Raw genomic sequence first — 17,868 nt, forward strand, 5'->3', positions numbered from 1 at the left:
GATGCGCGGATAAGAGTTAAGCAAACAATTTATCTAAGTAAGTAAGTGAGCAAGTTAGACAATGACAAAAAGCATCACAAACACAACAAACATATAGTGGTTCAGTGCACCCCAGCACATACATCCACTCCCCAAGACCTCTTGGGAATTTCACTATAATCCTCCAGATTATAGTCCGGTAGTTTTGCGAGTGCACTACCCAACTCGTTGTTTTACACCGGGCTAACAACGAACCCTACAATCCGGTAGTTTTTCGAGTGAACTACCCAACTCGTTGTTTTACCCCGGGCTAACAACGAACCCTACAATCCCCCAATTTTAACTTAGGCTTGGGACGCCTATCCCTTGTTTCAAGTCCCTTGACTGAAACAAGCTCAATATTCAAACGTTTTACAAAAGATTTGAAAGCTCTTAAGAAGCAAATATAACAATGAGAAACAATAAAATCGGAAGAACCCTTTTTACCGTTGGAAGCGTGGATGATGGTGGTTCTTCTGATGTGGATCACGTTGGCTTGAATGCGAGCTTTGATTGCCAAGTGGGAGTGAGTAGATGAGCTCGAAATCAGATGGGAAAGCTTGAATGCACTTGATTTCTCCTCTTGAAAGCTCTAACTCCCTTGAACCTCTTTTTCTTTCTTCTCTCTTGAATGATCTTGTGTTGGGTTGGTGAGAGGTTGTTGAGAAGCACTTAAGAGGTCCCTTTTATAGCCCAAAAAGCAAATATAGCCGTTAGACACAAAGATATGACCGTTTGAAATTCAAATCTATCTGAAAAAGTTGTCAGTCGCGTCCCAGGCGCTCCGGGGACGTCTCCGCGCTTTACGGAGACGTCTCCGCTTGTTTGCGCTTTTTGCATGGGGACGACTCCGCTTCTTCGGGGACGACTCCGCGCTCCGGGGACGTCTCCACGCTTTACGGGGACGTCTCCGCCATTATATCTCCGAAAAACAAGTCTTCTGGAATTCTCTGAGAGAGTCGTCTCCGCTATCTAGGGGACGACTCCGCTGGTCTGCTTTTTACTTGCGGGGATGACTCCGCGGGTACCGGAGACGTCTCCAGACGTGCCAGTTCTTCCTGTTTGTGCCAGAGACGTCTCGGAGACAACCCGGAGACGTCTCGGCTGTCCCTGAACTTTTTCCTTCATCTCAAAAATTCTTCAATAAATCCATAAAAATTATGGAAACTTGCCTAGACATTTCTTAACAATATTCTTAATAAAACACATGAAATTCTCAATTAAATTGTTAAGATAAATGGTATTATACTCTAGTGTTTTGTATTCATCAAAATCCATTAGGAGATCAACACATGGCTACCTATAAAATCAATTCAAAGTAAAAGAAAGTTTTCTTGCATACAACCTTTTTTTTTTCTTTGAGACAGCTAAATTATACAACCCTAGAGTAGCTGCAACCAATGAAGTCGAAATATAAAAGATCATGAAATTGAGGAGTAGGGGTGGTGGAGTTCCACAAAACTGACCTGGTATGTCCAGCAATATGAGAAGCCATCTAATTCACCATACCTCTTGCCTCTCTGTAAATATGGATAGCTTTGCATACAACTTTCGAAGTTATATTGAGTATACCTATATAAAGACCCCTATGGGAACAAAACCCTATGGAGAATATAGGAGTTTCTAAATTTTGGATTATCTAAACGCCTACATAAGATAAGAAAAAACTTTACAAGCTACAAAAGAGGATAAAGAATATACAAATACTCTCTCTTAATGTTTAATTTCTCACTTGATCTAAGATGCATGGCACATGGGGAAAGATATGAAGGTGATGGGGAGATTACTTTTTATTTTATATGGACCCACAATGAGCCTTTCAAATATAGAGCTACACGGATATATGGTTGGCCTCAGAACCTTTTCTATTATATATCATTTCTAGAAGATTATGGAAATATCAGTATTTGTATGCATATATAATTGATAATTCTTGCTTGTTTGCTTGTTTATATATTTATAGTTAGGCTGAAAACCTAAATTATTTGGCTGGAGAATTTTGCAAATATTTGATTTTTATGTACCCTTAATGTTTTTAAATTTTTTTATAATTTCACAAATTTGGTCAAAATGCGTTGTGGGTTTAAGAGAAACTCTTAGATGCCGGACAAGTTTAAATCTAAACTAGCTTCCTTAAAACCATTTTGTTTATAGTTTGCATTTTGCCTCTTCTCGAGGCAAAGGGAGTTTAGGGTTTTAGGTTTCTCCACTCCCTATCCATCTTATTTGAACATATTTCAACTTTTTTCCTTTCTTTCATTGACATAATTTGCACCATACAATTTCTTGTTAAACTTGTTGAAATTTGGTCTAAAAATTGCTCAGGTTTAAAATTCTCTCATAGCCTATATAAATTGACCATCCAAATTGGATGCTTTAGCTTATAACCACTCAATAGCCTACCTTCTTCAACTTCCTTAAACATGAGCAATTAGATCCATTTTTGGTTTCTCTCCTTTATCATAATTGCTAAGGGGCATGATCTATCACAAAGCTTATTACGCTATCCTCGATTGACTATTGGATAATTTTGAATTTATGATCCTAAGAACTCTCTAGAGGCCTAAATCTAAACCCTTCATTCAATTCACTCTCCTCTATAAATATCATACCCAAAAATATTAACATTTAGGAGGTATTCTTGAAAAAACTCTTACTCTTAGAATTCAGGAACTCTTTTAGAATCTGGATCTAAGATTAGAGCAGGGAGAAAGGACAGCTCCAATATGTGGAGACTTCTCCCTCTTGATCCCTTCTCCTAGATAGATCGACCCAATTCCATCAAGATAGAGGTCTAACTTTAAGGTTCATTTATTCCAAGGAGTAGGGAGACATCAAAAGAGCTTAAGGGGGGCCTCCCAAAGAGTCCTCTCTATGAGGGCTTCAACATTAATTAGCAACCATATGACCTTCCCCTTTCCCCTTTTCTTTATTTTTTTTTAAAAAATCATGCATTTGGTGCTAAGTTCTTTACTTTCTTTTCTTTCAATTTTCTTAAGAATGGAGTTTGAATGGATGAGATAGAGTTAAAACCCTTTTAATCCCACTCCTCTAGGATATATATATCCAGAGATTAAGACACTTGTCGAACCTCAAGAATATGTGAGGAGGATATGTGCATTTGCTAAAATAATTAAGAGATTTCTACATGGATGGAAATATTTTCTAAAATAATTAAGAAATAGGCTTTCTAAAATAATTTTTTTTCTAAGAAATTTCTAAATGCATGGCTTCAAATATTTTTCTCATAATTTTTTCTAAAATAATTAAAAAGATTTTAATGCATGGTGATATTTCTAACAACTTCTCATGCGTGAGGACTCTACGTGGGGATATAAATAGACGGCTTCAAATATTTCTTAAAATTTTTGTGCTTTCCTAAGATAATTTATGCATGGGGATAAATATTTTTTTTCAAAATAATTTCCGCATGGGGACTACAAATGGATGCCTTTTATTACTTTATTTTTATAAAATAATTTTAGACATTTATAAACATATTACTAACATATTTAGATAATTTTAACATATATAAATATATTTAACATAATTAGATAGTTTTAACATATCTAGTTAACTTTTTAAAATATTTTTCAAGATATTTTAGACATATTTTCTATGATTTTTCATTTAATTTTCTTGAATTTCAGAGGGAGGTTGATTTTTTAGTGCCTAGTGATATTTCTCCAGAGGAAACTCTAAATTGATGGATTCAAATATTTTCTAAAACTATTTACATTTCTAAAGTAATTTATACATTTCCTAAATATGCCTCAGCAGAAATTAAATAAGAAGATGCTCTCCATTTTCTAAAATAATTAATAAGAGATTCTATGTTTCCTAAAATATTTAAGAAATTTCTGCATGGACAAAAATATTTTCTAAAATAATTAAGAATCGGGCATCCTAAAATAATTGTTTTTCTCTAAGAAATTTCTAAATGGATGGCTTCAAGTAATTTTTTCTCATAATTTTGTCTAAATTATTAAGAAGATTTCAGTGCATGGTAATATTTCTAATGAGTTTCAATACATAATAAATCTTCATAGGGACTCTAAGTGGACAACATCAAATATTTTCTAAAATTTTTGTACTTTCCTAAAATAATTTATACATGGAGATAATTAATTTTCTAAAGTAATTTCTATGTGGGGACTACAAATGGATGCCTTTCTATTATTGCATTTTCATAAAATAATTGTAGATATTTATAAATATATTCCTATCAAATTTAGAAAACTTTAGAGTGTGGCGTGCGCACGCGCGTGTATATATATATATATATATATATATATATATATATATATATATATATATATATTTAACATACTTAGATAATTTTTAATATATCTAGCTTCAAATATTTTCTAATATTTCTATGGATTCCTAGAGTAATTATGCATAGGGACAATTTTTTTAAAAAAAAACAATTTCTACATGGGGACTATAAATGGATGCCTTTCTATTATTTCATTTTCTAAAATAATTTATACATTTTTAAATATAATTCTGACACATTTAGATAACTTTGACATATATAGATATATTTGACAAACTTGGATAATTTTAACATATCCGTTTTTTTATTTTAATTTTCCTAGATGTTTTGGATAGTTTTGCTATAATTTCTCTTCTAATTTTTCTGAATTTTGTAGATTGGTTGAGTTTTCTCTCTCCCTTCCCTCTAATATTCCCATGCTAGGCTATATTGCTCATGTGTGACTATATGGACCTAAATGGGCAGTCTTTTGGAGAGCAAGATCCTGAATCAAATTATCTCAATAATGCATTAGTATATGTCATCAATCTCCAGATCCGTTGGTCAATTATTCTCTTATAAATTGGATCATAAAAGGTCAAGATTCGAGTAAAGAAGGAACTGGGCTAGAGAAATAATCTGGATATAGAAATTAAGCTAGGTTGGGTCAAGGAAGTCTAGAATTGGGCAAGCCATAAAGCCACTTACATGTGATCCAAGTGCTGACGGTCAACGAAGGAAGTGGGCCACCACCCTCCTACCTATTATTGCCCTACACTAGTAGATAGTGCACTCTTGCAAGGGATGCATGCATTTAGAAAGCCCTAAAGCACTAGTAGAAGGAATCAGCACGGATAAGCATACACCTCTTCCTTATCTTCTCTCTAGCAGAGTCTAAGGAAAGCCCTAAAGCCTCTGTCATCTATATAGAAAAGGGGAGGGGGTGTCCTACGATTGTTTATTCAGGATCTAATCCTACCACACATCAACAGAGAGAGTGAGGGAGGCGCAGTTAAAGGTTGAGGGCTTTTCCTTGTCCAAAAGCAAGAGAGAGAGAGAAAGAGAGAAAGCTTGTAAGACAAGACTTTCTTGCAGTGCATCCTCTTGGCTTGTAGCTAGTTGCCAGATACTCAAAACTAGGCGAAGCTCTAGATAGGCATACGAACTGAAGTGGCTGTAGATAGTGAATCTCAAAGAGTTGCATGCTTTCATATTCTCAGGATCTCCTATTCTTTCTCTATGCATGTAACCTATGTAATCATGGTGATTAAAAGTTTGATCCTAGCCCAACTTGGTAGTGAGACAGTTGTTAAGTTTACCTACAGCATTTGCTTTCTTTTCCTGACCTTGCATTGTGAAGGGCCTAACGTAAGAAATTTAGTTCAGTCATGTAACAGTAAATGGAATTGTGAAAGGAGCTTATCATCTTTGGCGCTGGCTAATGACATATCAAAAAATTAAACTATCATCACCATGGTCTTTATTTGCATTAAAAGACAACAAGGCCCTTTGACCTATTTGGAATCCAAATGGGTCTCTTGTGTGTGCCAAATGGAAAACTAATGCAAGCACAAGAACATGAGCTAAAGAGATATCCTAGGATAACGTTGAAATTGGTTGGAATTCACCATCAGAATGAGATCTTATTCATAATCAATGAAAATACAGTGTCAATTCGTAATCATGACTTGCTATATATATGAGATAACTAGAACAACTCCTAAACACCTGGCACACTCGTATCTAAGCCATCCCAGCTCAGCTCGAGGTATACCACATATGGATCTGTATTCAATCCAAACTTCGCTAGAAAAGCTTTCTTGGTTTAACTCAATCTCAATATATATTCTAGTATTGTACTAAAACTTTGTCTGGTTTTAACCATCGTAACGGTTAGACTAAAAAAATCTCAACAGAAAACTTGTAAGGAATCAAAATAAGCACCAAACAAGTATTAAACTGCCCCAAATGGGCAAGTAAATATGCCTTTGACAAGTTCCAAATCCAAGTAGGAACTTTTATTTGCGTCAGAAATGATAAGGCTACTGGAGGTAATTGCACCATAGCTGGGAGTCAATGACCAACATTTTACCAAGTAGAAAATATCCAGGATCATCATCATCAAAAAAAAAATGTAAAGGAAATCCAGCCGAAGCTCAATGCTCCTTATTGAAAGATTGCTCAGCTGCCTTACTTGATGTCACTTTCCAACATTAACATCATAGACCCTGAAAACAAGGGTCGAAGAACAACTCAAAGAACATTGTCAGCAATCTCAAACTAAACGGTTCATTTCAAGTTGAACAATCATTGATCCCCATAAACATCACCATTTATTTCAGTGTAATTTGAAGGCAGTGTGCCCGTCCGAAAACGACCCACTGCTGCTTCATGATCATGCTGAACACCAAAGCGAGCTCACCCGGGCCTACAAACACTCCTAATGACGGGCAACAGACTGAAGGCCTGATTAGCCTTTATAGAACATTAATATCTCGATTCTTTCTCAATTATAATCCATGTATTCCACACTCAGTTTAAAGCGAAGCTTTTTATCAATGAAACAGTGGAGAAAAAGAAAAAATATTACTGCACCATCCCTCTTAATACAATATATAAGCAAGTGGATCCTGGATCTCCGGTTAACAAGACATGCTATAATATATTTCGGCGAATGCCGGTCACCTACCAACCTTAAAAATTGTTATTGCCGGGAGGCCAGCCGCCTTGAGTCACTGTATCAGATCATTTAGAGAGGGGAGGGGGCTCGGTTGTGGCCGTCCTGTGCCGGTCGAGGAGCTCCCTTGCCAGGGCCTGCAGGTCCCCGCTGCCGCCTCCCGAGCTCTCACCAAGGCTTCTGCTTCCAGGGCCGAGCTGCTGCCGGGGCTCCATGGCCCGCTGGTGCTGCTGCTGCTGCTGTTGAAGGGACCAGTGGGGCTGCACTTGAGGATCAAAAAGAGTGGAGAGGTCGACAGTGGCAGGGAGATTTGATGATGAAGGGAGGTTAGATATCGAGAAGGGGGGCGGTGCGGCGAGCTGCAGCGGAGGGGGCGGAGGCGGAGGGGATGGTAGCTCGAGTGTCGCGAGGTGGGCCTGCAAGTAGGACAGCTCCGCCTGTAGGTTCACCACCTGCTCGTCATCACCAAAATTGGATGCGGCAGATCAATACAACAGATCAAAACGATGGGCTGGCCACTCCAAAGAAAGAAGCACATGAAAGGAAGGAGGTTTCAATTGATCTCAGCGCTAGCTCACGTTGGTTGGAAGGTGAGAATGATTGTATGTAGCCAAGAAAAGCAAACATACATGGAGATAAAGGAGCAAAACAGACGCTTTGCTTGTGAGGCTTTGGCACAAACCAAACCAACTCACCCATCCTTTCTTTCTGACACCATGGATTCCTCCTAGCTAGAATCAAACCGAACTTGCCCATTGGAATCGATAAACTTCAGCTAGCTATCATACTAGTCACAAAATTTTTATCATAGAAGCAAACTACAGTACAAAATATGATAATTTAAACTCTAGGAGCCACAGTAGCGATATTGTTAATTAGGAGGCGGTTAAGTAGAAGATGGAGTTTGAGTGGTGTGAAAGGGAGAGGGAGGGAGGGAGAGACCTGTTGTTGGAGGGCGAAGATGTGGGCGACGCAGCCGTAGACGGGGTCGCGGAGACGAGCCTGGGCCTCGTAGCAGATGGTGACAACGGCGTCGAGGCGCTTGTGGGCGGGGATGTGGAGGAGGAGCTTGGACACGTTGCTAGCTCCGAACACCTTGTGCACCGCTGCGAAGTGCGCCGCCCCTTGCTCCGAATCGAAGTACGGTGCAAATATGCACCCACTCACGCACTTCCTCCTCAAGAACTTACAAGCCCCGCAAGGCCCACCACCGCCACCACCTCCACCTCCACCTCCACCACTGCTTCCACCCACACCACTGCTCGTACTGCCACTCATATCAACCCCCTTCTTCGCTTCTTTCTTTCCTTCTTTGGGCTTAGAAAGTGTGTGTTGTTGTCCTTGTGCCTAGGTCGGCTTAGAGAGAGAGAGAGAGAGAGAGGAAATAAGAGGTGAATAAGAGAAGGGAGGGAAGGGGCCGGGAGAGAGGGGAGATAGGGTGGGGGTGTATTATTTTGGGGAGTTTGTCCTATTGGTGGAGGGTCGTGTTGGGGTTACTGTTTGGGTTTTGCATCTGTTTGGTTTCTTCGTATTGATGAGCCTTTAAAGCCACGCCAGGCCCCTCTCTCCATACTCAGCAGCTTGCCTGAAGCAAACATGAGATGACAAAATAAAAAAAAAAATACCCATCATCTCTCTCTCAGCATCAACTCCCGCTACACCTTCTCCCCCTCCCTTACTCCTCTCTCTCTCTCTCTCTCTCTCTCTCTCTCTTAGGTAATTTCTCTTTTCTCTTTCTTGGTCTACAGTGTGAGTACGATAGAGAGGGGGGACGTGGGTGTGGAGGCCTGTCCGAGTGCGTCGCTCTCAATATACGTGCAGCTGGCTAGGTGTTATTCCGGATGGATGCGTAGAAGGCAAAGGACGCCACCTTCAACTTGCTTAACTTGTTTCCATTATCTTCCTCCGCGACCAAAAATGCCACTGGGGTTGGAGGGGAATAGCTTATGGAGGACCCGACGGTTTCACTTCGCCCTGCCTTTTTGAGGCTGGGGAGCCTTCTGTGCCTCCAGGCGATATCGATTTGGGGCTGTGCCCTTGTTGAGCTAAAGGGTTTGTGAGGAACACGTGATGCCGCTTCCTTTTGAGAGGTAATGATTTATTGATGGGCAGAGCCCCACAAGACAAAGGAGACGCAGGACTCATAACTACTCTCTCCTCTCCAACAATTGTTTTCTTTCTCACAATCCGATGTTCTACGTATACCTCAACATCTTGGTGGGTGGCCCATCTTGAAACGAAACTAAATCTCAATCTACTTTGCTTTCCAAGGTATTGCTTCAGATATGGAAGCTGAAGTATTGAAGTGCAAGTGTGTATAATATATATAACGAGACTAGAAAGCTTGTTAAAGCATCATCAGTTTCTATTGATATCGTACCTTGCGGTATATCGGGATATCTAGTTTTTATAAGGTGGCAACTCTGATGAATACATAGGATCTGGTGGCTTCTAGATCGTTTAAATCAATATTTCAGCCAAGTTGAGAACCACGCCCTACTTTACTTTTAAAAAATATAGCAGAAGATTAAACATGTATTTGGACAGCAAATATTAAAAAATCTGAATTAATTTCTAATGGAAACTTGAATTACTTTTTTATTGACATCATATCACTTGATGTTTAAGGATCTATCAGTTTTCATTTGCATACGAAACGAGATCATTGCAGATATATATATATATATATAGTGCAATATTCGAGATCATACAAATTAACATTTCGGCCATGCTGAAATCCCTACTTTAGTTTAAAAATGGCGCCACCACATATGCAGATAGTATATCAAGCTCTTTCCTTTTGACATGTACTTCTTTACTTATATTAGATTGCCTGTCTTATTCTTATGGAATGACAAACTATAACCTAAATATTAATTAGTTCTAGCATTGAGAAACAAACTTCATATGTCATCTAATAATTGTCGTTTGTGAATTGCACATTGACCTATTTCTCAATATCAAGAAACCATTGTAAGTGCATTGAATAGCAACACTCAATTTCATCAATAAGTAAATTATATATATTTTTACATATATAACCCTATATGAATTCTCTTGTTTACAAATGAACCTACCAAAAGTAAATAGTGTATATATTCTTCACGAATTCGAAGTTTGCATTTAAATTCTTATTGTCATGTGTTCACTTCCCTTATTCTAACTTTAATTTGGCTAGATCAAAATTTAACTCATCTCATCCATTACTTTTTTGGCTTTTTGAATTTGAGCATATCTAAAATTTTGTATGGATTGTATATCAACCTAGCATAATAATAGCGAAAGGGGTGTGTGTACATATGTATGTATATTTATATATGTACATCTTTTGGCATCTAAATCGTATTTTCATTATAATTTTCTAAATTGGACTATTTTCCTGATTTTTATGAAAAAAATGCGCCTGGCGAGCCATCTGCTAAGTATAATTTAGTTATGATGCTAAGAAATGTATATTCACACCACATTCTAACCCATAGTAGAAACCCAAAGGCTAGTTGGATGGTGACCATGTTATACAGTTAGAGATCCGATAATAAATAAATTTACCTCAATAATAAAGAGCAAACTGAAGAGGGTCAGTGTTGGTTTAACAACGCCGACATGGAAGCCGCTAAGAGTTAAGTGGAGATGGATTAAGATGTTGATACATAGCTAGATTTGGGGTTTAAATTATGGTAATAGGCTGATCAAACTACCATGAGATACTATAGAAGACAAACTGATCTACATCTAAAAGGAATTGGTTAAATCAAGCTAAGTATTTATTTGAGACATAGGCCAAGTTACAAAGGTCCCAAGTATAGGCAAATTGTGAATATTGCCTATTCAAGAATGTGAAGATGAAGGCCGGTTAAGTTTCATAGCTTGCGTGGTTCAAACTATCAACCGAGTGTGAGGTGAAGATAGGAGAACAGAACGTGTGGCAATGTGAACGTGCAAACAAAACATGGAGCGTCTATTTAAGCACCAACCATCAGCTTATTCTCCTTCCCATTCCTATCCCAAAGAGAAGAGAGCCAACATCATACTTAATATACCAATTTATTGTGAAGCATGAATTGCAAATTGGCCTACTCTTGATGGCGTGAAATCATTTTATATGCATTGGTTGAGTAGCGATGCTCAATTTCTCTATTAAATAGTAATAAGTAAATAATACAAATATTTTTACAAACATGCCTTCAAGAAAACCTTTATTTGTGCCTTGACTCTTTCAAAGTAAATTGTGAAAATATATCCTTCCTAAAGTTTGAGCTTTGCACCTATACCCTTCTTACAATATTGTATTCACATCTTTCATTATAATTTTAATTTGGCTAAACTAAAATTTAAGTCAACATATCCATTGACAATTTTGGCTCTAATTATATATAATTGTTGAAATTTTGAGGGTCATATTTAAAATTTTGTATCGATGATATACCAATACTCACATTTCTTTAAATTTTCAGAGATATATAAGCAATTAAACACTTTTCAAGAGTCATTATCAATAAAGGAAAAATAGAAAACAATATGGCGATAATATTTTTTATTTGGGGGATGTTACTAAAATTTTTTATTACGGCTTGTTGCATGGATTCATCATCAACCATAAAAATGCAAATGTATTATATTGGAACCACACTGTAATAGGCACATTTTTATTAGTCCAGTGCAACTGAGAGAGAATTTTTGGAAGAATGAGATATAATGCCTAGCAAATTACTTTAAGGTTTATGTCATAATAGTAGATTTTGAGATTCAAAGTTGATAGAATGTCACCTTTTTTGACTCATTATAAGCTTCAATTACATCATAAGCTTTGCTCCATTGCATGACAAACATAATTCATGCACAACTAGAAAATATATCCTAAACTTCAAGGATTATTTCTTATCTAATTAATTTATTCACCTTCAACTATCCTAAGGACCATTAAAACATATGACAGAATATTTCAATTGAGATCTTTGATAAGAATTAAAAGAAAAGAAATTAAACAGAGGATTGAGCTAGACAACCAGATTGGTTACCTATGGAGAGCCCTATTGATGCACCGCATTGAAACAAAGTGTACATTTGCCCTATAAATTGGACTTTTCAAGGCATCGATTCACGAGAACACCCTGGGCTCTCCACTAGAAAAAGACACATGTAATGCGCATGATAGGACAAAAAAAAAAATGCAGTTGTCCAAAACATGGACGTACATTTTGAAGACAAAAATTAAGGGAAAAGAAATTCTATCACCTATGAACTTATAGAATTCTAATTTTCTAAGATTTCTCACCTCTTGGCTTTGTATTAATCATAGAAAGATAGCAAGCTCAACCACTTCTCCAATGGAGGATGCTAACAAAAGGAACCCAATAATATCTTCTTTTTTGTCCTCTATTTCTATCATCCTATAAATATTTCTTTTTGCACATCTATCCATTAAAAATATTTTAGTCATTTTAATTTAAAATCATTAATTTTATAATGGTATTAGATGGCATAGGTATACATACAAAAATAAGAATAAAAAAATAGTACAATAACAAAATAAGTGTTTTATGAAGATATTCATGCAAAATTCGATATTTAGGAGGGTATTTATGCCAAAAAAAAATTTAATCTTATTTTACTCAACAGCATATTGCGATATAGAGTAGAAGGGCGGTTATGTAATTAACGTGAAAACCAGGGGCATCTTCGAGTGCATCTGTCGCCAGCCGAGCGCTGCGGTGCGACGTGCCCGGGTCAAAAACCGACCCGCCGTTCAAACCACGGGCGCGGGGAGCTCGTGCCTCTTCTCCGGTCAAACTCTGCCACGTGTCCTGTGTGGGGCCCGACGTAACGGCCGGGATGAGATGACAGCACCCCGCGCGCGAAGGGCCCACCTCCTCCCGCCGTTTATTTCAGAAAGGCCGCAATATAATATTGGGGCGGTCGTACCGTTTCGCTCCAACGCGTCGTCCTCGCTCGAGTTTTCTTTTCTTTCTTTTTTTTTCCTTTCCCCCCCTCTCTCTCTCTCTCTCTCTCTCTCTCTCTCTCTCTCTCTCTAACGACGATTAAAAATTATTTCCTGTCAAAAAGAGAGAGAGAGAGAGAGAGAGTTCAGTCGCCACCACTACTTCAACGGGGGGTAACGGCGCATCACCGCGCCGTCCGGCTTCTGTCCTTGCTATGTGTTGCGAGGAGGAAGCAGGGATGGGACCCACATCTTGCCACGTGTAGCACTCTTCGCCGTCTCGGGTACGTTTTCTCTTTCACTTTGTTGTCGAAGGTGGATGACAAATTGGGAGACGAAATACGAAAACAAGGCCGCTAATGGATGACTTTCTCGATTTTTTTTCTAAATTTTAAATTTCTTTAAATTTTAATAAAAGAGATTACTTTACCCCCAGAAAAAAAGTATTATAGATGGTGAATCCTCAGATATACCCGATACTAACGATGGCGAAGTTTGAACCAAGTTTCTTACTTTAACATCCAAGCAAGCAGGAGGTCTCCATGTTGCTCTATTGTCTCTTTTAAAATAAACAATATTTTAGAGAGAGTTGCTACTAAATTTTGGACCGACCTCAAACTCTGCGTGCAATGTGCTGAGGTCGAATAGAGCCGAGATGATTTGAGATCGGTTGAAACTAAGATGGAATGCAGGATCAACCTACAAAAATATCTACTTGCCAGAAGGTTTCTGTTCGGAGACGCTCCGATGCTTAAGTTAGAGATGTAGACAATGGTGGGAGAGAGAAAACAATGTGTAGAGAGAAGTCTAAGATTGTTTGCCTGAGGGTCCCCGAATTATTCCTACATATAGAATGAAATTAGTGTTTGTTATTTGGTTTATCAAGGAATGTTGTAATTGCATGATAACAACTGACCGTGCATTAACCACATAGTAACGGCTCGCCTTAGTTAATGCTTGAAGATAACTGCGTCGAACTATTGTACTAATGGAACTGTTGCTGATGCCATTATTGCCATTCAATCAATGACTTCATCATTATTCTCGCTCCAGAGTCCAGACCGGCCATAATGGCATCTCGATCCATATCGAACTCATTTACCTAAGCTAGAACTGAGGTCAAGGTAGTCGAATCAACCTGAGGTTGGGATGACCAATATTCATCCCATCAAGGAGAAATTTTAATAGAAAAGAAAGGCTACATAACTTATATGCACGTCTTGCATGCTATTTGGGGTGACATTATATGCTAAGTATGTTTAAGGGTAGATCTAAGATTTCCACCTTTTCATTTTAGCCACAAGGGAGTCCCAAAAGCTTCTATTTGCATAGAGTTTCACCAGAAAGGTATTATTTGCTGCATATGTAGACAAGCAGAAGTCAGCCTCTGATGACCTTAGATCAACCTTTGGTCCATAATATTGATCAATACTTTGGATTATAATTACAATCCACACATGAATCAATTAGTTTAAGATTCAAATATTCAGTTTTAGATTTCTAAAAGATTTACCCTAGGAGGCCTTACTCATGCATGCCTAATGGTATTCGATGTCGACAACTCGTATCTTAATCCAATTAGGTTTCATTGCAGGTCCTTAAGGACACATACTAAATTTTTTGAATATATTCTTTCATTAACTTGGCATGGTCGGTCCATTTGATCTTTCCAAGTTTAATTTAATCTAATATCACTATGTTATGATCCTAACCACTTTAAAACAAGAAGAAAAGAAAAGAAAAAAGGGTCCAAGTTAGACTGGCTTGGTTCAACAAACTGCTTTCAATCTTGGTCTTGTGGCTTTAGGAGCTCCAGAGGCATCAAAAGGAGCTTTTGGAGCAAAACTAGATGGAGGAATGAGAGGGTGGGCTGTCCACATTCTAAAGATCAGTATAAACCCAAAAGTTGCATTCAAGGTGGGACCCCTTGGGATGTTTTCTTCTCCCCATTCGTGCGGTCAGCGCATGGGAATCACCAACCTGAGATTACTTATACGACTTTCTCCCCAGATTTTCGGTGGAGGGGAATAGATAATTAATTACAGGATGTCACCTTAGCTTGGGGCAAGGGGACTGGTGTTGGTGCTTATACTAATGGTTCTAATAAACAAAGGCTTGGAGGAGGTCGTAAATGGAAGAGGAGTCAAGAGAAGAATCTGGTGGACCAAACCAACCTTCCTTTCCCATGGCATGAATTTAATGGAAGGCCCTACCAACCACCTAAAGGCTCAACAAATACCCCCAGGTTGAAACCTAATTCTTTAGTCATGGAAAGCTGTGCACATTACTTTGATAATTCCGTGGTAACCTGGAAGATGAACTGTGGGAAACACATCGCATGGGTAGATTTAATTTGCATGCAAGTCAATTTTATAGGTACTCCTCGAGACGCTATCTTCAACCCGACCATGTTAGGTTTTCATATTTTTCCTACGAAGTTTTCCACTTCAGTAGTCAAGGTAAGCGTAGTAGAGATGAGAAAGATATACAAGTTCTGCACGTAATGACTCACGGAGGACCGTTTTATAAGAAATCAAGCTGTATTTCTGTTAAGCGCAAATATAGAAATTAAAAAAAATTATTTTATTTACAAATCAAAAAATTTTATTTTTATATGGACTATAGGACTAAAATTTTATGATGACTCCAGTATTTTATTTTTATACGAATTCTTATTAGATTTTAGATTATCTATATAAACTCATTACTGTGTTAATTGACAATATAGTTTGCATTTTTGAGTTTGAGAATATTGAATTGCCCTTTTCTTCTATCTTTTTCTTCTCCTCTTCTTCTTCTCTCTCCTCCTTCTTCTGTCCGTCGTGAATGGTAACACTTATAGTAAAAAAAGAAATTCAAGGTTTGAAGGACAAAATGAATACAGCCAACCTAATATGCAAGTTACTCTACTTGCGGATTAAGTCTGAGAGGATCACCTAAAATGGCTCATGTTTGTTTAATAAAAGTAGGGAGACGTCCATGTTCAGCCTTGGGTTTGAAGAGACCATGTAAAAATTACGATGGACTTCAAAGTGCATTCAAGTCCCAACACTAAGAGAAAAAAAAAAAAAAAAATTGATTGGTTTTTCCTTGATCTCTAGAAGAGCCAATTGTTGGTTGAGGGTTTGGTTAAGTCTGCTTGTAATCAGTGCTTCAATCCATCAGTAGGTTCAAGCCTCAGTCTGACAACAGAATGATGCCAGCCTCAGCTGAGTGTTGACTGCGACCTTCCAACTGCATCCTCGGACTGAGTGAGACATTGGCATCTCATCAGAACATATCAGATTGGTTCACAAGTTTTCTTAATGAAGACATAATATTTGTAGGCTGTGGGAGCTTCCCATATTAAGCCAATGAAGCATTCTACGCCACCACCTGCCACCACCTATGATCAGTTGATGAGAAATGTACCTTTGAGTGCATAGCAGCAAGCAAATAATTTTTTTTTTTTGGCAGCTTTGCAGAGTGGAAGCACTTGAGATTAAAGCATATTTTCCAGTCTTTATATAGCATGAAGTTAAGCAGGTCTGAAGCAGTCAGGCCATCAAGTTTGGTTGGATCCAATTGGGATGCCAATACCGAAGGTTTTCATCTTGGCCTTGAACAAGATTTGTATTAGTATCCAATACCTTCCAATAGAAAATCTTAGACTCTATGATTTTAGCCGATATAAACCAGTAAAATCCAATATCGATCTATATTTTTCAATCAGTCTCATACTTCCTTAAACGATTTTTTTAATTAGCGAATACTCTAATACTCTATGATTTCGATATCCCAGTCTGAAACCACTATCGAGAAAAGGCCTCATCCCACTCTTTTCATTCCCCGCTCAGAACACCATAGTGCGGTCCCTATCTGCCATGGGAGACCGGTACGCTCTGTGAAAAGAGTTGTATTGGGAAGCAGCACTATTAAGCAAGGTCCTGAAAAATCTCAGTTCGCTCGAAATTTTTCCGCTTACGATATTGGCTGCGATAAATCAGGATCACGATTTATCTTGGTCTTGGCTGCTCGCCAAAACAATTGATATAACGAGATTTTAAGACCTTAGCCAATACTCTTAAAGTTACTCAAAATGACTTCAAATATCTTTAAAGTTTCATTGACAAGATGATTCTTCAAACTATTCCAGAGTATGAAATTTCTGTGAATAGATCATGGGCTGTGTGCTTGCCCATTGAATACCTCATGACTTACAAATTCACAGTGCCATATATTGATGCTGTTTGAAAGTATTATTTCTATTATTAGAAATTCACTGTGGTTTGTTGATCCCTGGGGCTTTACATCCATAATAGACAGAATTATCATGTAATATCAAAATTGTTGGTTTCAGAAGATAGAATAACTTATTTTTTACTTGGATAATTAGTTTATTTCACCAAGATAATTAATTGGCTTCTTGCGAGCAAAACAAGCAAGATGAGCTCCGGAGGAAAGAATCTATTATCAGGCAGTCTCACTGGAAATAACAGGGGCACCTATAAATACTCAGTTTCATATCTCAAGCCAAGTTTCAAGACACTGCAAGGGTTTTAGCAAAAGCTACCCTTCCCGAGGGCATTGATTGGTTGAAAGGCCTAAAAGAGTGATTTTTAAGAGGGATCATACCTGTTAGCATCGGATTCTAAAGACAAGATTTATTTACAAACAAAAGAAAAAAGATTATTTCTCTCAAATATTTTTTCACAAATGTCTGTAATATCAATCATCTGAATTTTTATGCAGTCCATTGACAAGACTGACAAGGAAAGTCTAAACAAGTTCATCAACCTAGTCGAGTTTACACATGGCATGCACAAATCCAATCCTCTTAAATACAAGATCCGGTAGATATTCTGTACCATACCTATCGGACCAAGTAATACTTTTGGTCCAGGTATAAACCCCCCACGTTTCCAGCCACCACCTAGTTCAGAAGTTCATTTACTATTTCCAGTTCCACATATAGCCTCCTTCCTCACCCTTGGAAGG

The 17,868-nt window shown here is 37.9% G+C and overlaps 1 protein-coding gene across 1 annotated transcript; it reads right to left on the bottom strand.

Annotated features, from left to right (window-relative positions):
* Positions 1 to 6,727: 6,727 nt before the first annotated feature.
* On the bottom strand, positions 6,728 to 8,450 carry LOC103713402 (LOB domain-containing protein 18). Its single transcript, XM_008800318.3, has 2 exons — positions 7,896 to 8,450; positions 6,728 to 7,405 (listed from the first exon to the last, which is right to left on the bottom strand). The coding sequence occupies exons 1-2, from the start codon at positions 8,229 to 8,231 to the stop codon at positions 7,022 to 7,024; spliced, it is 720 nt and encodes a 239-aa protein (XP_008798540.2). The 5' UTR covers positions 8,232 to 8,450; the 3' UTR covers positions 6,728 to 7,021.
* Positions 8,451 to 17,868: the final 9,418 nt, after the last annotated feature.

The sequence above is a fragment of the Phoenix dactylifera genome, unplaced genomic scaffold (genome assembly GCF_009389715.1).
Source record: "Phoenix dactylifera cultivar Barhee BC4 unplaced genomic scaffold, palm_55x_up_171113_PBpolish2nd_filt_p 001637F, whole genome shotgun sequence".
Taxonomy (NCBI): Eukaryota; Viridiplantae; Streptophyta; class Magnoliopsida; order Arecales; family Arecaceae; genus Phoenix; species Phoenix dactylifera.